A 23,199-nucleotide genomic window follows, 5' to 3' on the forward strand; every position below is an offset into this window, starting at 1 on the left:
CTCCCAGGAAGCCAAAGAAGATCTGATTTTACCCCACCGACCGACCACAGCCGACTCGGACTGCCCATCCGCCACGTCACCACCCGGGAGCCCATTACGTTGCCTCTTCCTCTAATGAAATCAAGCCACGTGTCCCACCAACGGCTAGTTTCCGGTTAACCGCCAAACCGATAAACACAAAATCCCCAAAATTGGAAAAAGAAAAATTTCGAAATGGACGCCCAAAAACAAAAAGTAAATAAATAATTATTAAAAATTTAAACAATTTCATTCACTGTCACGGCACGCACTCCCAGGGGAGATATTTATTTTCCGACGGTTCTCGTAGTTTCCGCGGACCGAGTCGATTTTAACCTTTTTTTCTCGTATTTTTTTTTATATTTAAAAAATCATAAATATGTTTTTATATAAATAGAAGCTCTTGCCCGATTTACGCATAGCAGAAGGAACACTCGTGTGGAAGGCGAAGAAGAAGGGAAGGGAATCGAATCGATCGAAGCAGCGAGAGAGAGAGAGAGAGAGAGAGAGATTTTCTCCGATCATCGTCCTGATTGTGAGTTCCGGTACAGATTGGAACTTCGAATTCCCATTTCTGATCATTTGGCGTCGAGGTTTGACCTCCATTTCGGGCGTGATTTCTGGGAGGAAGATGGCCTTGGGGGAGGGCGTGAAATGCGGTGTGGTGGACGGGGAGGTGGAGGAGATGCTAGGGTTTGGCTGCGTGAAGTACACGCGGGGGATGGGGAGGAAGAGGATCGTCATCTTTAGCAATGTCGAGACGTCGCCGGACGATTCCGCCATGCATGCTCCTCTGAAGAGACAGTGCAGCGGGAGGCTCTCAATCGAATCCGACAAGTCTGCTCTTGAGACTCTTCCCCAGGACATTTTGGTAAGTTCGTCCGTTCCATTTCTCGATTGATTTCGAAGCTTGATTGGATTCTGATTGGGATGTTTATTAATGGAAACTAACTCTCCCCTCCGTGAATATTGGTTCTGCAGATTCGGATACTGTGTGGAGTGGAGCACGAGGACTTGAAGCAGCTGGTTCGGGTGTCGAAATCGATCAAGGAAGCTGTAAGTTTAAGTAAGCCCGTTCGTTCGTCGCTCCCTTGATGGATTGTTCGATTCGTTCATTGGTTACTGATCTCTCTGGTTTTTTGTTTCAATTTTGCAGGCTGTCATAGCGAAGCAATGGCACTTCGCCTACAAAACCCCTACCAAAACCCGCGCATTCAGGACTTCGATTGGCCTCGCGGTCCCAAGCGGGGTCGACGATATTGAAACGCCAAAGGCCCCATTGAGATGTTTCAAGCCCCGGCTTTGCAGTAAGAAGCTCGTGGAGATCTCAACAGTCCTGTTCGATTCGCCCTAGATCGATGATTGACAGCTCAAGAAAAGGTCCCGTCACTACAAAACCGATCAGTGAGTCCTTGATCGTATTGGTTTTTCTCTGTAGATAAATTCCGTAGATGAAATGCTGGGAGATGGTGGGATATGAAGTAGGAGAGACCTCAGCTCCTTCTGTGGATCCTTGCCTTACACCTGAAGATGGTGATTTTTACAATCCGGAGGCCGATTTTCTTCAACCGGTTTCATTGAAGATGAAGATCCGCTCGGTCTTTTACGAACATGCCACGGTGCTGTGGTCCAATCAATGTCTGTACATGTATGGATAGTTTAGGGAGATTTATAGATTGAAAATATTCCATTTTCTGCGGTAGTTAATCCGATAATGATGAGGGATATGTACAGTTCATTGTTTAATAAGAACAAACATAAAACTTTTATCCGTATTCTTTTTCCTTCCGATCTTGTTCTGCCGATTCTGATATTTGCTTAAGACGATTTCATCTCTATAAAATTACTACCAGTTTAATCAGTTCACAGCCACACTGCAGAAGCTAACGCCAGAACTGGGATGAAGCCTAAGAACAGAAACAGAACTGATTACCTGTTAAAACAGAACTATGGCCCGACCCGATAACACAGGAAAAGCAGAAACTTGTCCCGAATCAAACTCAAGAACTCGTCAGGAGAAGCGCTAATAAGACTCTCAAACAGAACTATGGTTTGACCCGACAACAAAAGGAGAGCGGAAACTTGTTTCAGATCAAACTGAAGAAAATAGGAACAGCCCTGATAAACTCTTGACAGAACTATGATCCGACCTCACAGTAAAGGAAGATACTCACATTTGTCCAAAACCAAGCTCAGAGCTATGACCCAACTCGGCAACAAAGCTAAAGCAGAAACTCCGCCGAAATTAAACTTAGAACTTAATGAAGGACACAAACAGTACCGATAAACTCTCATACAGAACTATGACCTGACTTGACAACAAAGGAAAAGCAGAAACTTGCCCTGACCCAAATTGAGTCTCATTCCATAGTAGCAGGTTCTTCTGTCAAGCTGTCGAAATTCTGTGAGGAGGCTGCACCGGGCAGCGCTCCTCAGGATGCCCATACAGGATGATCCTCACCCTCTGGGACATTCCAAGAGACAAGCATCTGATAAGTCACTGCAAGGGGATGTGGCATCCTCCTAGGGTAGTTCCTCTCCCGCCGGTGATCCACCCCCCCGGTGAGGTCGCCAAAAGCATCAGAGATCTCCAATCTTATTCGCTTGTTGGGCTTTTCACGAAGGAAATCAAGAAAGCTTTCTTTAATGGGCTCTCGCGACAATCCCTTGTGGGCATTGAGTCATGAGCTTCTGTAAAGACATCTCTATGGTTCTTGGACCACTAGTAGTCGGTTAATTATTATAAGGTTATCTCACACCAGTATTAACATGCATCTACATTCTCTGAAGAAATCTTATTTGACTGTATAATTTTCTCCGAGGGAGTTTCGGGTATCACCAAAATTTTAGAGACTCAAGGAAACCATCTTACGTCATTATTTAATGATAGAAGAAGAATTTTGTAAAAAAATTACAATTTTAAAGGCTATTCTATAATGTGTCATTTGATAATCGCAAAATAAACCGGTTCACTATTATATGTGTTTTAGCAGAACTCTGGCGAAAGCTTTTGCTGGGTAAAAGCACGAAAACACTCCTTTCTGAGGGCCAAAAATATGCCAAGAACAACACAACAGTACAATGTTTCGGGATTACCATGCAAGATTAAGTTATGTTCCCCGTGCGCAAGTACAATGTTTCAGTTAATCGTACCTAATAAGGTGGGCGTAAATCATGCCAACTAACAGACTTTCTGATAAGTTCATGAATTTTTGTGGTCACCCCGATCAGAGACTTCAAGGTACGGATCGTTCCTGTGCTTTGAGTAGAGGGGAAGCTCGAGAGCTTTCTCAGCGATTCTTCGGTCATCATGGATCTTCTCTATTAAACTCTCAAGAGATGGGAAATTCAACTGAAAAAATTTCAAGATTTCACCACAAAATTCAACATATTGGACTAAGACTCTTAAGAATAATCACAAGAAGTGCACCTAAGAGTTCATATATCCATGGTGGAGAATTACCTCAGGTCGTATATAGCCAACTATGACGAGACGCAATTCCTCTCCATAGAAGTCCTCATCAAATTCATGAAGCAACCAAGGCTCCTGCATTGCCAAACAGTTTAGAGAAGAGGAAACAAGAAAAATAATGAAGAGGGAAAGCAAAAGATGAAATAATCACAGGAGGTTACGGTTTAGTGAATATAAGGCTTACAATAGTCTTTTCTTTGTTATTGAAATACGGGTTCCAGCCAATGCTCATGACCATCTTATAAACTCCTCTCACAGGTAATCCAGCCCACCCGAAATAAACTCCTGAGGGATACTCTGACAGCAGCGTCGTGTACCCTTCCGTCGACAAATTAGCTGACATGGGCCCATTGGAGACAAACATTTCCATCATCAGGCAGACAAAAGCAGAAAATGATATATGTATAGAAACTGCAGTTAAATACACAATAAACCTGAAATTCTTGACTGAAATACAAAATCAACACGTGAATTTACCAAGATTTGCTGGAAAAAAAATATTAATAAAGAAGTTGGTTTAACCCTTCCTCCATGCATCAGAAAATCCAATTTCTGCCATCAGTTCTGGTTTCGGTTTGAGGTTACAGAACTCTCAATCTGAAGTAAGTACATAGTTTTTGGGAGAGCTCAGTCCAAGAAGTATGTTGCAACCCCTAGAGAGAGGACATGAAAGTACCTGTAGGGATCCCAAGCACCTTTGAGCCCCGACCAAAACCCTTAATGACGAGCCCCCCAATATGCCAAGGTTCTAATGGTAAGGTTCCCTCAATCCCTGCCATAGAAGAGAACCCGCTGCTGTAATCATCATCTAAGATGGTTAGAAGTTAAAACTTGAAAGCATAGGCCGAACCAAGAAAGGGGTTCTTGAGTTTTTACAATCTTTGAAAGGAGGTAGACCCCACTTTTCTGGTCTCAAGTCGAGCAAGGAATTGATGACCTCACCAGCTGATGTATAGAGATGGGATTGCTTGGGAAGATACGGGACGGCAACTACTTCCATCCCAGCGGCCTTGCCAGCTGTAACACCAGGCCTATTATCAAACGGACAATTTGTCAAATAAAGACCTCTTAACTAACTTAAAAGTTCAACACCAAAGAAGAAAATTACTATAAAGGGCAAGGAAGGTAAAAGCTGATAGAAAACATTCCGATGGAATATAACCTACTGATTCTAGTTCAATTATCATCATTGCAACAGATAAATTGATGGAATAAGTTTATAGGCTGCATTTGGTACAAAGAAGAAGAAAGCCAATGTTAGGATGATATGTTTCAGAGTGTTTTCATTTTTCTCTTCTGCACCAAACATAATTACAAGGAAGACGCGTATATGCATATGCATAATAATGACAAAATTTTAGTATAGACAATAAAATAAAAGTATGATTAACATAAATTGCCACTATTATGATTGTGTGTATCCATTTATTTGGAATGACTGATTTAAGATGCATCTGAATAATATGACCATATAAACCAAGGCTGCAGTTGTACTATAGTGAATTACCACTTAAGTCATATAACTTTCAGAATGAATATTCGCATGCTAAACCTTTTGGAGCAACAAACTCAATTGGAGTCTAATGCCGCAAACTAGGCACATTCTATTCTTCAGAGAAGACAAAAGCAGAACGCTTAAAGCATAACTCATCAATTTACTTCGAATGTTGAATAACTGAGAAACTGAATTGAAGTTACAACTTATTACTCATAAAATAATATAAAATAAAATAATAATGAAAAAGAAGTCAGTCCCTTACAGAGAATCCTCAATGACCAGGCAGCTAGACGGTTCCATTTTCAATCGATTTGCTGCTTCAAGAAATCTGAAAACAGAAACCCAATATTAGAGTTTCAAGATAAGCATTATCTTAATTGGTAAACAGAAAAGTCTGATTTCCATCTTACATTTCAGGAGAAGGCTTTCCAGCTGGCACTTCATCACCACCAATGATAGCAGAGAAGGATTCCTTCCAATCTATATTTGAGGCATTCTCGTCAAAATCTTCTCGTCAAAGATACAACAAGTGAATTTCTTCAGTTTTCTTAAGAACTGACCCTGTTGACAGGATATTTTAGATTCTATGCAGGCCCTTGGAGAATTAGAAGCCAATGCCATTGGAATTCCATGGCCTTTCAAATGGTTTATTAAACGGCTGGCACCAGGTAGAGGTTTGATATTGCGCCACCTGTCATAATTCAGGCGGATGTAAGATTCATAAGATGTCACAAACAGTTACTGCAAGATGAAGATTATTATAAGTTTATTGGTAGTTGGAAGAAATGGAAATTCAGGAGTTCATGGATCAAACACAGAAACTAATCAAAACTGAAGAATATAGGCACAGCGCATATAATTTATAATCCCAAAAGGTGGAAAATATCCCACTTACTCTACTGTGCCTGATTCTTAAGACATCCCCATCAACTAGTCTTCCAGGGGCAGGACATACATATCACACCCAGATTTTTGTTGTCAGGTAGTGTTATCATATAAAAGAATCCCTCACATGATCATAGATATGTAGCTTACCTTGAGTGTAATTGATTTATGCGAGGAAGAAGGAATTATCAAAATGTACCAAAGTTGCAAGATCACCTCATATACTCAAATGTTTCACCATACCATTTTAAAATAAAACTCAAGTTGAATACAAGAAGGAACATAAAGGCAGCAGTTTTATTACTGATCAGAGAACGTAGGAGTGATTTCAGAGACGAATTCCTCTGTCGCACAAGGAAGCCCATAATCTTCTACTATAGCAGCTGCGGCTTCAAAAGGTGTTTTGCCTAATATCTTATCAGCCTCTCTACCATCCCATTGTTTTCCAAACTTCACCAGGAATACTTTTAAAACCTCACTTACTATGCCATCTGTAAAAGTGTGAAAAGTATATCAGTCCAATTGTTCAACAAGAACAAGCAGATTTAACACAGAGACAGCGCCTTTTAGAACTACGGTACAATAATAATGATAAATCATTGTGAAAGAAAGAACATTTCATGCATTAATGTATCCTACTAATGGTCTTCATTATAGCAATGCCTTGAAAATGGCCAGTGAAGACAGAACGGAGATAACAATAGACTACAGCACACTGACCTGTGTTTAAAAGGGTCCCATCTAAGTCAAGTATAACACCTAGAACTGACTTCTTTATGGGCTGAGGAATCGACATGACTATAATCTTACAACAATTGATGCTGTGTCCGCGTCTCTTGTATGTATCTATACGGAAGAACAGTTCAATCACTCCAACAGGTATTAACAGAATAAACGAATCAATACCTCTCCCATATTTCAATCAGCAGCCGAAAACATTTCAGATGGATAACAATGCAGAAGACATTCTTAGAACTATTTCAGGCTAAAAGGCAGTTCAGCCTGCAAACATGTATCACAGCTACAGCTAAAATTAAAAGAAAAAATGAAATTTGTTCATAGAAGGATTCCCTGAGGCTTAATATCCAACAGTTTCCTTGCGAAGAACAAACAAGATTACCGCAAATTCCCGCAAGAACTCACGACAAAAATCCCAGCAAAACAAGAATGTCTCCATGGAGCAAAAATTTCAGCTTGGCATAAAATGACCCATTCAAAAATTATGGGAAAGTTTTCTAACCCGAGTACTGTCAGCGGACGATGGAGTCACCAACCCGACCGAGGAGCTGGAAAGTTTGAGACTTTGATGATCAAAACCAACTGAACAGGAATTGGGTTCTCTCACTTCAGTTTTTCTTACGCTGGGCAAGACATCGATTGTTTGAGTCAAGATCCAACACTGCCGGGCAGCAACTTCAATTGATTCGATATTGCGTGCCGTCTCTCCCCGTCTTTTTTTTTTTTTTTTTTTTTTTATGTCTGGTCGTCCACCGGAAACTTTTCCCGAGTTAATTTCAATCTCCTCCCTGTAGTTTGAAAGTGTTCACAGAAAGCCCCTCGTTGCAGTTTGAGTTGCTGATGAAACCACGGGTGCCTGCTGCTTTGCCTTTCACAGCCAGATTGGCCGGTCGTCTTCAAACCAACAATTCAGCAAATACCCGACAAAGAATTTAAACCCGAGATCCGCCCAACACACGATCAAACATGTCGATTCAATACCTAGTGTTATCGTGGGTGCATAATTTGGTAAGGCATTGTCATATGAGGATTGTAGATGAGGAAATATTTGATCGTGTAAGATTTCAAATTCTATCGATGAGGAAATATTTTATCGTGTAAGATTTCAAACATAAATTAGTGAAATCTAGTTGAGAGGGCTTAAAGGGGGTGATCTTTTAAGCGTCAATAAATTTTAACATATAATAATGCAAGTCTTTTTTCTTTCTTGGATAAGCGATAATAATGCAAGTCGAACGTATGGTATTGCTTGAAATACTCACAAAATTGGAGATGCTAGTAAAGGCCGATCATGGAAGTCCTATGAGCGAAACGCGGACCTAAAAACTCTTAGTTTCAAATCAACGATTTGTGCTACTGCACTTTTCTTAATTTAATAGATGAGTTAAAAAAAATGTAATCATTAAATGGAAATGGACTTATTTAATCATTTAGCAGTTTTTAACTAATTCGTTCAATTGGAAAGCCTTTCTTTATTTATAGTTGTGGTGCCACTAAACTTTTCTAAGTTTGCAAACAGTCCCATTTGGAACTAGAGAAGGAAGAGGACATAGAGAAATGGGAATGCGACCACGGGGAGAGGACGGTGGAGGCTTCGATCCCGACATCGAGGTCACCACTGCTTGGAATATATCCATTATCTCTCCAATTGAAGACCTTGCCAGCTTGGGAATCCAACCACTCCCTCTCTTCGATTGAAGAGAGATAACGAAGATATTCTAAGCAGTGCTGACCTCGACATCGGCGATCACTACCCATGCGAGGTTGCCTGTAGTCATCGATGACATCGCCTGAGAAGGTGGGGGCCACCACCATTCCCCTCCCTTCTCAAGTCGCAAATCAGTCAGATATGCTCCCTTTGGTCGCCAAGGACCTCACCTTGGCAGTGGTCATTGGCGTTGAGACCACTGTCCCCAACCCCTTCTCAGATCGCAAATCGATTAGATCTGCTCCTTTTTAAAATTTTTAATTCTAAAATCCTAAAAAAGGGTTAAAAGAAATTCGGACTTAATTTTTTTCTTAAAAAAAATTATATGGCCTTATGTAAATAGATTGTCAAATGATATGAAACTTTCCACACTCATCTTATCAAACAAAATCTACTTAATTAGATAAGCACTTATTTTTTAAATTATTTTTAAAAAAAATCAACATCAACACTTAATTTGAAGTTGAAACACTTATTCCAGCTTACACTCACAAGCGACACGTCACGATATCATATTTCTCATATTTTAACCCACGTGCAGTCAGAATTTAAGTTTAATTAGTGCAACTGTAAGGGTATTATAGATAAATGCTGTTGCTCATTACTGACCAGATATTTTTTGTAGATAAGATGTACATAGAGATTAGAGACCAATTAGAATGAATTAATAACTTACCTCTTTTTTCCTTCTTTTTTTTTTTTGGATAAGCGAATTAATAACTTACCTTAATAACAAGTGTAATTTTTTGGTTGAAATCTGACCTTGTATTTGGTACATATACGTATATATATATATATATATATATATATATATCATGCTCCCGCCCTCTCCTCCCTGTTGTCCTTTCCCTTTCCTCGTGGCATTGCAAGTCCGTGAATCTCTTGCAAGACCAACAAACAACAATAATTGGCGCAGTAGAGGACTGGGCGAGGACAGACATAAACAGAGCAGTCCACCTGGCTCTGGCGATGGCGACGGTGACTCCCCACCTCCCGCCTCACTTTCCCGCCTTCCCATGACAAAAGTAAGCATCTCTTTTCTTTTCTTTTTTCTTTTTTTTTTCTTTTTATTTACCCCCCGTTCCTTTTTCACCTCTGAAAAATGGGAAAAAAACTTAAAATAGCTTACATAGAAACAAGATAGGACGATCTTAGTAACATCCCCAAATAGATAAGAGAGCATGGCCACCATACGATGGAAAATGAAATATTATGTGAATATCCAATATAATGCTAGAGATTTCCGAACAAGTCAATGAGCACATGAGTTAACATGTGTGATACTTCATTTGCCATTAATTCTCAAATAAAAGACCCCGGATGGCTGAAACCGAAGACTAGACAGTTTGGTGTACACTCATCTCCCGCTTGTAATGAGATAGCGAACTATCGGCGAAATTTTTTTTTTTTTATAGGTAGGTATTGAATAAAATCACTGTAGACATCCGTATATTTAGCTTGAGAGTGAAATCATACGAAAAGTTTCAACATTTGAGAAGATCTAAACAACTCTTAGCAATTAAGGGAATTTTTCCTCAGGGTGGGCCGACATGACTTAAATCCAAATCAATAGGAGATTCTTTTTTTTTTTTTCTTTTGAAGAAAAATCCTGTGAATTCAGTTTTTCTTTTTTCCAGAATTAACTTCCACAGGCAATTTGTAGCAGATCAGCAAAAATCGAGAGTTCCAACGTAGAATAGATTTTCCCCCGTCTGAGCACTAACTACCAACAAGGAAGATCAGACAACATTTCCTTTATAGTTATTAAATTAATTAAAGGATTATTTTAGGGGGGAAAAAAGAAAAAGAAAAAGAAAAGGCACAGTAATTGGGCGACAAGCAAAGAGCAAAGCAAAGCCGAAGTCCAGCTTTCACTCTTCCCACTCACTGTCTGTCCGTCCGAGTCACTGACCACTCCACTCTCTCTCTCTCTCTCTCTGTCAGTCCCTCGACTTTTCCCATATATTTTCTCCCCTTCCCCATTTGCCAAACGCTCCCTTAGCCCCCTCTGCTCAGCAGCTCACTCACTCACTTCCTCGAATTTACCAAAATGCCCCACAAGCCCCCTCCCCACCGCCACGGCCACCAGCAGCCATCCCAGCCCCACCATCAGCAGCCATCCCAGCCCCACCACCAGCAGCCTCCCAACCACCACGGCCGCCAGCAGCCTCCCAACCACCACGGCCACCAGCAGCCTGCCGACCACCAATACCAGCCTCCCGACCACCAGTACCAGCCTCCCAACCACCAGTACCAGCCTCCTCACCGCCACAGGCCCCGGCCATCCAGCCGGACGAACTTCGCCTCCTGTATCGTGGCCACGGTGTTCCTCGTCTTCGTGGTCATCGTGGTCCTCATCGTCTTCTTCACCGTGTTCCGCCCCAAGGACCCGGAAATCTCCGTGGCCTCCGTCCAGCTTCCCTCCTTCTCCGTCTCCAACTCCTCCGTCTCCTTTACCTTCTCCCAGTACGCCTCCGTCCGCAACCCCAACCGCGCCGTCTTTACCCACTACGACAGCTCCCTCCAGCTCCTCTACTCCGGGAACCAGGTCGGCTTCATGTTCATCCCCGCCGGCAAGATCGCCGCAAGCCGCACCCAGTACATGGCCGCCACCTTCGCCGTCCAGTCCTTCCCCCTCGCCGCCCGTCTCTCCCCCACCGCCGCATCCTCCGCCGCCGAGGTCCAGCCGGTAACGGGTCCAGTGGTCACCGGCGGGGGGATCGGGTACGGCGGATCAGTGCCGGGAGGGGGAGGGGCAGGGTACAGGGTGGGGCCGACGCTGGAGATCGAGTCGAGGCTGGTGATGAAAGGGAGGGTTAGGGTTCTGCATTTCTTCACCCACCATGCTCGGACCTCCGCCGATTGCAGAGTTACCATCGCCGTCACCGACGGATCCGTGTTAGGCTTCCACTGCTAAAACTCTCCTCTCCTTAAAAATTATTTTCCTTCAAAATCAATTAATCTAGAAATTAATTAATGTGTAATAATAGCCTTTTTTTTGTCTTTTTTTTAAGCCATTTTGTAGGCTTTATTTATTACTTAGGATTGACTGCATTGGGTGTTCAATTGTGTGCCCAAATTTGTAAGAGGAAGTGTAAAAATTGTCCTGGGAATTGAATTTTGTGCACTGAATTTGTCTATGTTTAGCTCATTCTGATATTTGTTTTTTCTTTTAAAAAAAAAAAAAAAGAAATGCGGGGTACCAAACCAAGTTGCTTGTCTCGAGAAAGTGCAAGATGCATGATTAATTAAATAAAAAAGAAGTAAATTAATTTAAAGTAGAATGAAGAAAAGCCAAAAATTAAGGATGACTAATGATGACAAAAGTGGAAAATATAACTGCAATGAGAAGAATTTTGCTTCGGTTTGATTCCGACCGAGGATAATTGGAGTGCAAGAAATCCGTTATGCTGTCCCTCCGCCATCGGCGGCTTGCTTCAAACAACAAAAATGCTTATTGGAGAAGACTAAAGAACAAAACAAACATATTATTTGCCGAGAAGGATCGGACCGGCGACCGGCGACGCGCCACTTTTGGTGTGGATTCAAGTTTGGACCACCTGCGCGCTTGTGTCGGAATCATCGGGTGTCTACGTGGGCTTGATACTCCTCAATATATTGACTGAATTACTTTTCCTAAGCTTGATGCCACTATATTTTATGCATGTGAACATCTTGGAATAAGATCGATGGAAGGATTTAGTAGCGGTTAAAATGCAATTGTATAGGAAATGCAATGAGGTAACCAGTTTAAAATCCTTCCGACAATTAGAAGATATGTCTTCAACTCGGAATCCTCGAAACATACGAATATGTAACAAAAGTTTTTCTTTTTCAGTCTAACCTTAAGTTCCCTGTTATCCTCAAAGATTAATAATGATGCCACGGTTGATTCCGTATGTAGAGATTCCAATGGTTCCATTTATCTGAAGGCTTCAAGTCAGGAAAATGGACGGTGAATCTGGAGACTATGTGAAGAGGTTCACATCAATGAGCTGAAGGTGGCAATAATTAGATAACCAGTAGTGGCAGTTCAGTTATCAAATAGCAACTGATCCCAGAAACACAGCAACAACATGAGTGCGAGTGCAGTGCGAAGAAACCATCACAAACCATACCGTGATAATGTCAACTGTACATGTAAAGCTTGGACTGCAGATCAAGGTCGAGCCTCCACCATTGATGGATCCCGTGAGCAGCCTTAAAATCCTCGGATGGGCTTGTATTGACCGTCAGATTGGCTGATGGTATCAGGTGGAGTGCCTCTGCCTCACGGTTCCCCTTTGCGTTCATTATGAGGGTCCCCATTGAATGCTGCGATGCTAACCTTTCTATGGCACCTGCACCAATCTGCTCCATCTTTTTCCGGTGCTCGAAGTAACCAACATACTCTGCGCAGATGTGGTCGTCTCGGTTCACAAATAGGTTTGGGACCCATGCAGCCAAAGCGGCAAATGGGTCCTCCAGTGATCGGGTGCCCGATAGTGGTGGGCCCTTCACGGCGAGAGAAAGGCCTGCAGTGATCAAGCTGCTAGCGAAACGAATCCCGTATTTGACCTTTTGGTTCTTTATCCGCTCAATCGGCACGGAGAAGTAGGGTGGGTTGAATAGAAAGGACTCCAGCAACACACCGGACTTGGCCATGTTCTTGCCCGTTATCATCGCAATGGCCGAGCCCAAGGAATGGCCTGCTAACCAAACCCTAGATGGGCCAGATGCTGCAACGATGCAGCGGACCGCTTGTGTGGCAGCCTCAGCTCGGGACGCCTGGTGAAGTTTGTTCTGTACAAAGTGTAGATCCAACAAAATGTCTTGGGAGATTGAGTCCTTCTTGGTTACTGTGCCTCGAAAAGCAATAACATACTGTGGAGAGTTCCATAGAGGGTCGGAAGGAGATGTTGGAGATTTGCTGTATTCATAGATGGCGCCGAAAATGGAGCAGTCAATATCATCTATGAGAGGACGGACAAGCTTGAATTGGAAGAACTCCCACCATGGTGGGGCCAGGGCATGGGGCCCCTCTCGCTTCTCCTGGCGATCCCGCTCAAGTATGTACACGCCCTGTACTAAGCAGGCCGCAACAGACCTTCTGTGATGTGGATCATTCCTAGCAGATATCACCAAAATATGACTTGCCTCAGAAGTGTTTAATAACGGGAAAGCTAAACTCAGTTTTCCAACAATTTAGAATAAGAAACAGAATCTATAGGTTCATGTAAAGAGAATATGAATCATTGAGAAAGGCTCCGGAAGTTAAATCAGCTGTGTGTTAAAAGCCCACTTCAGGCATTGGCATCGGTAAAATCACATCTGACTCTGCTTAATTGGTTGAACCTTTCATTCAATAGGAGATTCTCTAGTATATTCGAAAAAAAAATGGTTTTCTTTTATAAGCAGCCTTGCAGAAAAGTCGATTGGTAATCCTGAAACAGATTAGAAAAAATAGTAATAAGAGGGTTCAACAGAGCATGACAAAATTTCCTACTCTGAGACCACAATATACATTGCCCATTAACAAACCAAGGAATATTATGGCTGACTATAAAAAGAATTGAAGCAAGAGCCACCTTCTCGAACATGATGAATATTATGGCTGACTATAAAAATTCCCCACTCCCACAGGCCAAAAGAGTACTACATATGTTTCTATCCCAGATAATCTGTCCAGAGACAAAGATATAGACAAGCAGAGAATTGAAGCAACAGATACCTTGAGATCACTTTAACTTCAGAAGAAGGTAAATGCGTATTAAAAGGCCCGAAAGGTCTTACCAGTCCACAGACGTCAGGTCTAGAGGTCCTGAAAGATCAAACTGCTCCCTCTCAGAGATTAGGACTGCAAGGCTCATGATATCCTTCACTTCAATACAAGTCTGGCACTCTGCTGAGAACGCAAAGTGCAGTAAGTGATGAAACAGGACAAAAATAGGAGAAAATGACTGAAATGGATATCTTTCTGTTACACCATTAGTGATGAAGTATTTAAGAAAATGAGGGGAAAAAAAAAAAGAAATTTCGCTCCAGAATTCCCCCCAAAGCTTCAATTGAACAAAAGTGTCAACCCTCTCTTCCCTCTTCTGGCACATTTCAACCCCATGCCTGCAGTTCCTCTTATATAGCAGGCGACTTCTTCAGACTAGCTTTATTAGTCGAAAAAAGCCATGCAAAATTATAATCCACTCAAACCCGAATCTTGAATCCCATTTCAGTCTAACTTGGCATTTTACTTGAAAGCAACTCAATCTTACTGCCGCATGAGAAAACCCAATCTCCTCCATAAGGCAACCATCTAGAAAGCCGAAATTGCATGCCTTATGATAGCTAAAGGGGCAATTATCCACTAACCCGATGACCAGACAAACTCATCCTACTTGCTCTCCGTTACTGGCAAAAGTTTGTTGAACACGGTTACATTTCCACGTACTCCCTCATTTCAGGTTTTGTGAAACAACCGTGATCCTACTTCCTGTCCTGTACCGATGGTAATCAAATCGTCCGTAAAGAAGAACTTTGTCTCTTTCCACATTGTTATATAGTGAGAAAAGCTTGGAGCAGGTAGAGAATGAGAGAACTAACAACCAAACAAACGGAAGCTCATTAAAAAATTGAATAATAAAATGCCCAGAAAAAATCCTATCGAATGCATCATAGGAAAACAATGGAGCTAATACACAATAGTCAATTCAAGCCTGCACAGGATGACCTAATCGAAAATGAAACAAGGGGACATCCGCATTGCCGAATCAAGAAGCTCCGCCGCTCGAATTGATGCAAAATCAGGAATTAAAATGACAGATGACCTCAAGATAGATGGGCCATTCAAACAACAAACCCAAAAGAAAACAAAGAAAGAAAGAGAGGCAAAGGACGAACCTTGACGGAGGGATTTTCGCCGGAGGAATGGTGGATCTGATGAAGAAATGCGAGACGGACAGTTGTTCGGTGGTTTTTGAGTTGATAGATTTGGTGGGGTGGAGGAAGAGGAATGGCGATTGCCGTTGCCGACAGAGAGGCTTCTCTCGTCTCTCCCAACCAGGAGATCACCGGCGAACAGGACAGCAGAGGAACAGCTGAAACGTCCTCCGGCAGAAACTCAAGGTTCTCTTTCCAGCCGACGGTTGAGACCTGAATGGACAGCGGAAGGCGACGCTTAATATTATACAAGTGACGGGGTTTGTTCCTCCGTCAACTTCACATAGTATTTTTAGGACATTTATTTATAAAAATTATAAAAGTTAATCGTCCTAATTATTTACTCGAGTAAAAATTTTATTTCATAGTTAAAACTTTTTTTTTCGTAATAGTACTCGAGCCAAACGCCCCTGAATGAAATTGACCTTCCCTACTAATAATACTGTCCATAAATAAATAAATAATAAATATGTAATGAGCAAAATATAAAAATAAATATATATATATATATGCGAATATTCAATTTTGTTGTCTGAAAAAGAAAAACATGTTATCTACGGTCATTTTCAGTTCTACTTATAAAATTACTCATCGTATCCACGGCAAACTTAATATGAGTGCAGAGTAATATAATCATAAATTTTTGGTGATGTATTTTCTACTTACACTTTTGGAGAATGCACTTTCCAAGAAACATAATTATAACAAATACTTGTATGATTATATTCTCGTCATGTGTTGTAAGCAAACGAGTAAATTGTGACAATGTTTTACCATGATTGTTGCTAATTGTGATGATTTTGTTGATTTTCTTTTTTCATTTATATCATTATGAGATAAATTATTTAAGCTTTTTTTTTTCTGTGATTATTACGGTTGGTTGATAACCTATACTATAGAATGGTCTAGCCAAGTTTTTACATTTTCTGTCCATCTTTAACCCTTGCTTTTTCCTTGAGATAAGAAAACAAGAAATATAGAGGATTAGAAAGCTTGTAGTATCCAATCAATTTAGATTTTACAAATTAGGATCAATCCAACGACTGTAATACTCTACCCATGTCAATATACGGTCTTTTCCTCTATATATTTTTCCCCTCAATATGCATATTCCGGATGTAATTGGCCCGGTGGTTCTCTATATCTTTTACTTTCTTTTCAGAAATTGTATGACGTTACGGACTAGTTTGCGCACACTTCGACTAATTCGTATTCTCAGACAAGTAAAAAAACAAGTCATCTTCACTTTAGATCTCAGTAATAAATTCTTGCGACCTAACTCGTGGAGATTTTGAACTTGGTGGATTTTATGGTTACCGTCTTATCCCTTTAGTTGTCAATCTTTGGAAGTAAGACTTACTCATATATCCAACCTGAAGGACGGGGACTGAAATCCCTTTTCTTTTTCTTTTTCTTTTTTCTTTTAATAGATAGGGACTGAAATCCTAAATTTGGTAGCTCACTTACCTAAATTACATTTATCTCTTTATCCTAAGAAGAGTTCTAACCGTACATGAATCTTGTTATTCACTTTGTCTCCAAAGATACTCCATAGCATCTCAAGTTGCCCTAAAAGTACCAGGTAGTTTTTCAAACGGTTTCAGTCCGGTGCCGCTCACTTTACTTCGCTAGGGATAAGAGACTATGGACTTCGCGAATATGCTCAAAAATCACAGCGCATGCAAGCCTGCAATCAAGCAAGCATTGCTACGGGGCATTTCGGTTGTGATGAAGTTCTGTCAACTTTGCATGCCGTGCTTTCTGCTGGACAGCTCTTCACACGTTGGACCGGTAAAGCGTATCCTCCTCAACGGACATTGCGTGAGGAACAATTTGGATTCTTCGGCATTGAAATGCCAGAAGAAGCTTTCTGTTCTCGGTATGAAAGTAGCACTTGGCTCGTAGGATAGTTGCAAGCATCCATATATATGCAAAAATTAGAATGATGGACTGAATACAGTAACACTGGTTTGATCAAAACCCCAAGGGATTTAATCTAGTAATTAAAGTGCGCCTAAACTTGCACTCGATCCCGGTTTCGAATTCCCTTGGGGTCGCCGAAACGCCTTTGACATAATTACCCGCTCTGTGCGCCGCCGAAAGTTCACAGAGCCTCGGAGATTAATCGGGTGAAGCCCGGACACCCCGAATTAGCAAAAAATAAAAATAAAAACATCGGTTTGATCAGAAGGCATATTTATGTCACGTTCTTGTACCGCAAATGCTAGCAGAACTGATCACGTGTATATCATCATTTACGGTGCCCATAATTGACCCCAAACAGGAATAAATGGTCGCTTCACTTCGTATGCATACAACTCACAAATTCATGAACATAAGAAATCTCTCACTCCCGGCTGCTCATGAATGAAAGAATCACGACTCCTTTCCACCTTAAGCTCCTATAATATAAAGAGGCTACTTGGACCAAGCAACATTATCGATCTCTGCTTGTGCACTCCTGTACAGTTCCAGCCTCTTTGCGAGCTGGGACCGCCGCTCCATGATTGCAGGGTCCTCATTCAATAGCGAGGAGAGATACTTTTGCTGCAGGAAATTATAAGCCAGCAGAATTGAGCGCTTTGATGTAAATGAAGAACGAGAAGGTGAAACGGAATGAAATGTTGCAGGATGAAAAGAGATTTCATTTTCTTACATCCATTTTCCCCAGCTCGGTGAAGAAATGGTCAAGCAGGCTCCTTTTGGCTTCACGAACTTGACAGTAGACAATGGACTTCGGAATAGAGTTCCGAAGACCCGCACAAACCATGTTCACATAAGACAAAACCGTTGATCCTGTTCATATGTCAAATTTAGCATCAGGCTCCTAGTCGATGGACTTCAGTGTCATTTGCACTTCAACATTTTATTAGCTAAACAGAAGACTGGAGAAATTGCAGATCTGAAATGGTTCTTTCTCAGCTGCTGGAATCCACTCAAATTAGTGAAATAGAGGGTAATCAGTTGATTGACTCACCAATTCGCCTGAGATAACCGTCATTATATCGGTCAAAAAGTGAGTGCGTAGGGTTGCCACCCTTCTCGATGTCCTGAGGAAGCTTCCGGAAGAAGTCAACCGTCAGGTAACCACATTCCATGTCGACTAGCTGCAGTGTAGCTTTCTTGCTCTCTTCCCTCATTCGTTCGAGTGATTCAATAGCAGCGTTTCCGACTTCTACTCTGAGGGCAGGATATTGTTTTAGCTCCTGCACAACAACTGAAGTGTTAAGTGACAAATCTAAGAAATACATACATTGCAAAGCCGCTTTTCATATCAGCAGCAAAGTACAGTAGGGATGAATCAGATTAAGAAAGTTTGGGAAAGTAACATACTGGAGTCTCACTGACTGCCTTGTGCACTAATTCCTTCAGTAGAGCATGAACCTGTAATCAGAAAAACGTCAACCAACTGTTACAACAGCATTATTCATGTATATCTAATGCCAAATAAAACTATAACTATTCACTAAAAGTCCCACACATAATAGTGTAGGTAAGCTAATGGTGAACCGTTAATTGCTAAATGTAACTAGGAAAGCAGAATATTCATTGCAAAGAAGCAGTCGTATCAACAGGAGAGATGACTATGCTGGATATGTGTTCTCCCTCAATAAGTCCATATGATCATTTCGGTAAGAGAAGTTCTTCAGACTGGTAACTTACATTGAAAGAGATAAGAGGATAGGTTATTTTGGTGATTATTTCTGTGAAATAGAATATATGCCCATGGATGGTCACTAAATTCAATTCGTGCATGTTATATAAGAACTTCCGCTAAAATTGTCAAGCATACCGCATCAACAGCAGCCTCAGCAGGACCTCTAATTGTCACCAAAGTAGACTCAATAAGACGGCGATATCCTTGCTCAGGAGCTATCAAATGAGGCTGATATCCATCAGCTTCAGTGATAAGCTTCCTTATGTTTTCCATTGCAAGTTGCTTGTCAAACTGCAACCGCTTGAGAGCAGCAGGAAGCTGATTATCGAAAACGTAATATATCTTGTCACCTCCAGAGCGCCTGCAGAATTAAACATGTGCATAAGAACAATCTCTCAATGGAAGAGAACATATACATGAAAAGGCAATTCCCAAACAAGCAGGACTAGAGACTTATGAAGAATCCTGTCACATACACGCCATCCAAATGTTCTTTGTAATTTTGATCGAAAAGCCGGCAAATTTCCATGATCATGTACAGCTTTCCCTGCATTAAGTAGACCACTGATCAGCAGCTTTCTAGCAGCAGTTGAATAGAGTTTCACCCCAAAAAGTAAAAAGCACCAACATTGAGAGCCATTAACCGGATTAGCAGGCAGAGAATGCAATAAGCAATGGAATCCCAAGTAATATATGGAATCAAATAGCTATAACTAAGAAGACTTACTCCTGCATCTGTGGCGATAGGTTTTCCCAGCCTGCTAAGTTCAGTTTCAATTTCAATTATCGTCTTGTTAATAAGGGACTGGATGCCTGGAATCTTTGATTTGATAACATTCTCCAGATGCTGTAATATTATTAACATGTCAGTAAACAACCACGATGAAAAAGAAGTAAAATAATTCAGTAAGAGAAATTTGTTTGCTTACCTTAGACATCATCTTTGCCAGATGCTCAGAACCCATTCTGTGAGCGAGATGCTTGTATTCAGGGGTGCTAGAAAAATATTCACGCTCCCTTCGGCGAGCAGCAATCATGTCAACATTCTTATTGATATCAGCTTGTGATCGATTTACAACACCAATCCAGGGATACTTAAGCCGGTAAGCTTTCCCTTCTAATATCTGAGAGCCCAAGGGGATTAATCCAGATTAGATCTGCTAATTATATGCAAGTGCAATTTGAAAATCAAATACAACAAGAAACAAGCATAAAAAGCAATACCATCACATTTTTATTTAACTCCTTCTCAACTAGAGCCTCAAACTATATGAAACTTACATCAACCGCATCAGTACCCTTATCCATCAGATCAATCTTCGTTAAGACTCCAAATGTCCTCTCCCCTGAAAATTGAGTTCATCAAATATCTTGTAAGAGGTCAATTCTGGCTTAAGTACTGAGGGTCCAACATATTAAATGCACCAGCATGATCTCCTTTCAATGTACAAGGACAAATTTGATGTATAGAAATAAGTAATCAGATTGAAGGCAAAGAAATATTTTTGTTGAGAAGTGTGAAGGTTACCGGTAGGATCAACTTCTCTCGAAATCTTAATTGCATCAGAAGTAGCAAGATCTTGGTTGGCCGGTGAAATTGCTAAAATAATACAGTTGGGCTGCACAGAAGATTCAGAAACCCTTTCTCTGTTAGATGCAGTCTTTTCATATTAATCTGGTGGAGCAACTATTAACCAAGGATATGGTGTTTCTCAAAAATATATGCAAGTGAAGCCTGAATAGAATGGACTTGGTGAAGCATACAGACTCAAAGAAAAAAAACAAAAAACAAAAAATCACAAAGACAGCATCAAATAAAAGCAAAGGCATACATGGAATAAGATATATACCGCTATAGCTGTGTGATTAATTCTTTGGCCTCATTAAAAGGGATTGGCACAGAGTAAAAGGAAGCAACTGAGAGCTTCATACATGAGCCAATAATAAAAAAGAAACATCAAATGGAAATTATGGATTTGAAGCCGTTTCTTACACTCTACAGATGGTCCCAAGAGATGGTTGACATAATTTATAGAAACATTATGCAGATTGTCCATTGGAAGAATAGATATGTATGAAACTTGCAGATTATAAGTTTCCTTACAAGGAAGAGTTCATAAATTATCAACAAAAAGAAACCAACTATGCTGCAAACAAAGGCTAAACACTGTATAAAGTTTGTGATAGATAATACCTTCTCAATGTAGGAGCGGACCATATTTTCAATGTCTTGCACAATGCTGTCTGGTTGACCCTCTGTAATGTTCACATATCCGTCATCAGTATAAAAATCAATGTTCAAATATAGATATGAAAAAGAAGGAGGTCCTTTCAAAGTAACACAGATAAGAAGTGACATGCATATATCACATGGGTGCATAACCAAATTAATTAACCCACTATCATCTCAGTTCTGATTTTAGGGCCTCTAACAAATTGCAAGCAGGGCGAGCAATACAAAACAAAGGCAAATGATTTGCTCAATAAAACTGAAGAGAATGTGACTTACCAACAGCTACCTTTGTGAGCCCAGGAAGATCGATCAGAGTCAAGTTGACAACTGCGAAACCATAAAAGCCATAAATACTCGAAACCCACTAAAAGTAAGAAACACACTAATAATTATAATGTAACAGGAAATGGTATCTAAATGATGCATGGCCATCATGACATAAGCTAAAGACAATGAACTAAAGGAATATTAGGTTTTGAAAGGGGGGGGGGGGGGAATGAAAAAGGCAAGAACAGCAGTAAGGAAGGATGAAAATCTCATGGCAGACACAAAATGTTATTACAAGAAGATCAGTAAAAGAAACGCCCAAAATGTTAAACATACCATTAGGTGAATATATACTGAGATGAATCGGGACACTTGAGATTTGTTTAGTGCGCCCAGTCTCTCTATCAGTTTCATCTGAAATCTCCTTCCTCACAGCAGCTTCACAAACAATAGTTGACGTTAGCCTTTACAGAATTGAACATGTGACCAATCTCAAATTATCATAAAGCATGGTATTATTGAACAAGAGAAACAATTCTGTTTCACATGCATGTAAGTGCAGATGCAGACGTGAGGACTCTGTTGATCACTTTTACAATTCATTTGATATAAACTATACCCTGTGGCTCAAACAAACACAAACCTCAAAGGCGAATCGAAAGCGAAAGTTCCTAACAAGGAAAAAGAAGCTACCAAAATCAGTGAATCTCTTCCGAGGCAGGTGGAGAAATTCCGCATATTCTCTGCTGCCTTCTTCGAGCTTATGCAGCTGCAAGACGAGAGGACGCCGCGTAACAATACCTGCACATTTTTAGCATGTCATTTTCCGATACTTGAGTAAGTACTTATCAAACAATTTGAGAAGGATATGTGCAGTTAATCACCGGAGCCACGAGGTAAGAAATCCTTGCCAACCACACTCTCCAACACCGATGATTTCCCTGAACTCTGCACATAACAAAGTTGGTTTAATAAATTAGACCATTGCATATACATTTCTGCAAAACCCAGAAATGGAGAAAGACGGTGGCTAGTTCTTAAGCACACAAATCTGCGATCAAAGAAATGAACATGAGTTACTCATCAAGATCGAGGATCCACAGAAGATCGTGAAATCGTTTCACATAGACATCCTAAGATATTGTAGGGCTGAATGAATTTCAAAGAAAAATTGCACTAGTAGAACTCAGAAGAATAATATCCAGATCTCAAACAAAGTGAAGCAGAGATATAATAACAGAACCGCCAGTGCATCGATACAACTCGGACGAGCAACCTGCTCAGCAGCTCGTTAAATCAAACGATTACCAAGAAGAAGACCGTCCGGAAAACAAGGAGTCTCCCTCGAGTCAATCGAAGTAAACGCAGCTCGACAGTTCCGTTGAATACTAAGCAATCGGATGCGGCGGCGGGGGCCGGAGAGAGAAAGAGAGAGAGGGAGAGCTGACCTGGCCACCTACGACGGCGATCGCCGGCAAGGAGTCCCAGAGGGTAGGCAAGGCGCTGCCCTCGCCGTGGTCACCGAGAGCAGTGCAGGCTCTCTGGATTTTGTTGACGAGCGAGATCAGGTTCTCCATTTCCGAGACGTACCCGCCGACCGGATCCGGCAGAGAATGGCCCGAGGCTCAGACCAGCTGGATCGATCTGAGACCTCACCGGCAAACGGCTCCGCTGCGGGCTTCTGCTGCAGATCTGCGACGGCGATAGGTCGGCCAGAGGTAGAGAGAGAGAGAGAGAGAGAGAGAGAGAGAGAGACGAGCTGAGTTTAATTTGAATGTGTAGAAAGAGAGAGAGAGAATGGGATTGAGGT

At 41.2% G+C, this 23,199-nt stretch overlaps 5 protein-coding genes across 10 annotated transcripts; 2 read left to right on the plus strand and 3 right to left on the minus strand.

Moving 5' to 3' along the window:
- The first annotated feature begins 369 nt into the window (after positions 1-369).
- Positions 370-1,793, plus strand: LOC116205405 (F-box protein SKIP27-like). 2 transcript variants are annotated; one of them, XM_031538008.1, is made up of 3 exons: positions 370-889; positions 1,000-1,084; positions 1,175-1,793. In XM_031538008.1, the coding sequence occupies exons 1-3, from the start codon at positions 650-652 to the stop codon at positions 1,279-1,281; spliced, it is 432 nt and encodes a 143-aa protein (XP_031393868.1). In that variant the 5' UTR covers positions 370-649; the 3' UTR covers positions 1,282-1,793. The 2 variants fall into 2 exon arrangements, with proteins under 2 accessions (XP_031393868.1, XP_031393867.1); XM_031538007.1 differs by having other exon boundaries at positions 389-889; positions 1,000-1,074.
- Positions 1,794-3,026: 1,233 nt separating this feature from the next.
- Positions 3,027-7,329, minus strand: LOC116205404 (bifunctional riboflavin kinase/FMN phosphatase-like). Of its 2 annotated transcripts, none has more exons than XM_031538006.1 (11): positions 7,114-7,329; positions 6,594-6,719; positions 6,178-6,364; positions 5,549-5,679; positions 5,399-5,468; positions 5,251-5,316; positions 4,433-4,521; positions 4,167-4,262; positions 3,675-3,826; positions 3,482-3,565; positions 3,027-3,370 (listed from the first exon to the last, which is right to left on the minus strand). In XM_031538006.1, the coding sequence occupies exons 2-11, from the start codon at positions 6,667-6,669 to the stop codon at positions 3,221-3,223; spliced, it is 1,101 nt and encodes a 366-aa protein (XP_031393866.1). In that variant the 5' UTR covers positions 6,670-6,719; positions 7,114-7,329; the 3' UTR covers positions 3,027-3,220. The 2 variants fall into 2 exon arrangements, with proteins under 2 accessions (XP_031393866.1, XP_031393865.1); XM_031538005.1 differs by having other exon boundaries at positions 4,367-4,521.
- Positions 7,330-10,241: 2,912 nt separating this feature from the next.
- On the plus strand, positions 10,242-11,459 carry LOC116204759 (homeobox protein slou). The gene has a single exon (XM_031537030.1). The coding sequence runs from the start codon at positions 10,370-10,372 to the stop codon at positions 11,234-11,236; it is 867 nt and encodes a 288-aa protein (XP_031392890.1). The 5' UTR covers positions 10,242-10,369; the 3' UTR covers positions 11,237-11,459.
- Positions 11,460-12,134: 675 nt separating this feature from the next.
- LOC116204758 (GDSL esterase/lipase At4g10955) lies at positions 12,135-15,478 on the minus strand. Of its 4 annotated transcripts, none has more exons than XM_031537029.1 (4): positions 15,193-15,478; positions 14,665-14,790; positions 14,092-14,203; positions 12,135-13,426 (listed from the first exon to the last, which is right to left on the minus strand). In XM_031537029.1, exons 3-4 carry the CDS (start codon positions 14,166-14,168, stop codon positions 12,448-12,450), a joined length of 1,056 nt encoding a protein of 351 aa, XP_031392889.1. In that variant the 5' UTR covers positions 14,169-14,203; positions 14,665-14,790; positions 15,193-15,478; the 3' UTR covers positions 12,135-12,447. The 4 variants fall into 4 exon arrangements, with proteins under 4 accessions (XP_031392889.1, XP_031392888.1, XP_031392887.1 ...); XM_031537028.1 differs by having other exon boundaries at positions 14,092-14,200; positions 15,193-15,477; XM_031537027.1 differs by lacking the exon at positions 14,665-14,790 and having other exon boundaries at positions 15,193-15,477.
- A 1,932-nt stretch (positions 15,479-17,410) lies between these two features.
- On the minus strand, positions 17,411-23,199 carry LOC116205077 (dynamin-related protein 5A). The gene is made up of 16 exons (XM_031537536.1): positions 22,838-23,199; positions 22,274-22,337; positions 22,083-22,190; positions 21,726-21,827; positions 21,399-21,449; positions 21,084-21,145; positions 20,418-20,508; positions 20,171-20,235; positions 19,819-20,013; positions 19,617-19,736; positions 19,366-19,436; positions 19,025-19,250; positions 18,565-18,615; positions 18,209-18,437; positions 17,888-18,027; positions 17,411-17,778 (listed from the first exon to the last, which is right to left on the minus strand). Exons 1-16 carry the CDS (start codon positions 22,964-22,966, stop codon positions 17,650-17,652), a joined length of 1,833 nt encoding a protein of 610 aa, XP_031393396.1. The 5' UTR covers positions 22,967-23,199; the 3' UTR covers positions 17,411-17,649.

This window comes from Punica granatum, chromosome 4 (assembly GCF_007655135.1).
Source record: "Punica granatum isolate Tunisia-2019 chromosome 4, ASM765513v2, whole genome shotgun sequence".
In the NCBI taxonomy this organism is placed as follows: Eukaryota; Viridiplantae; Streptophyta; class Magnoliopsida; order Myrtales; family Lythraceae; genus Punica; species Punica granatum.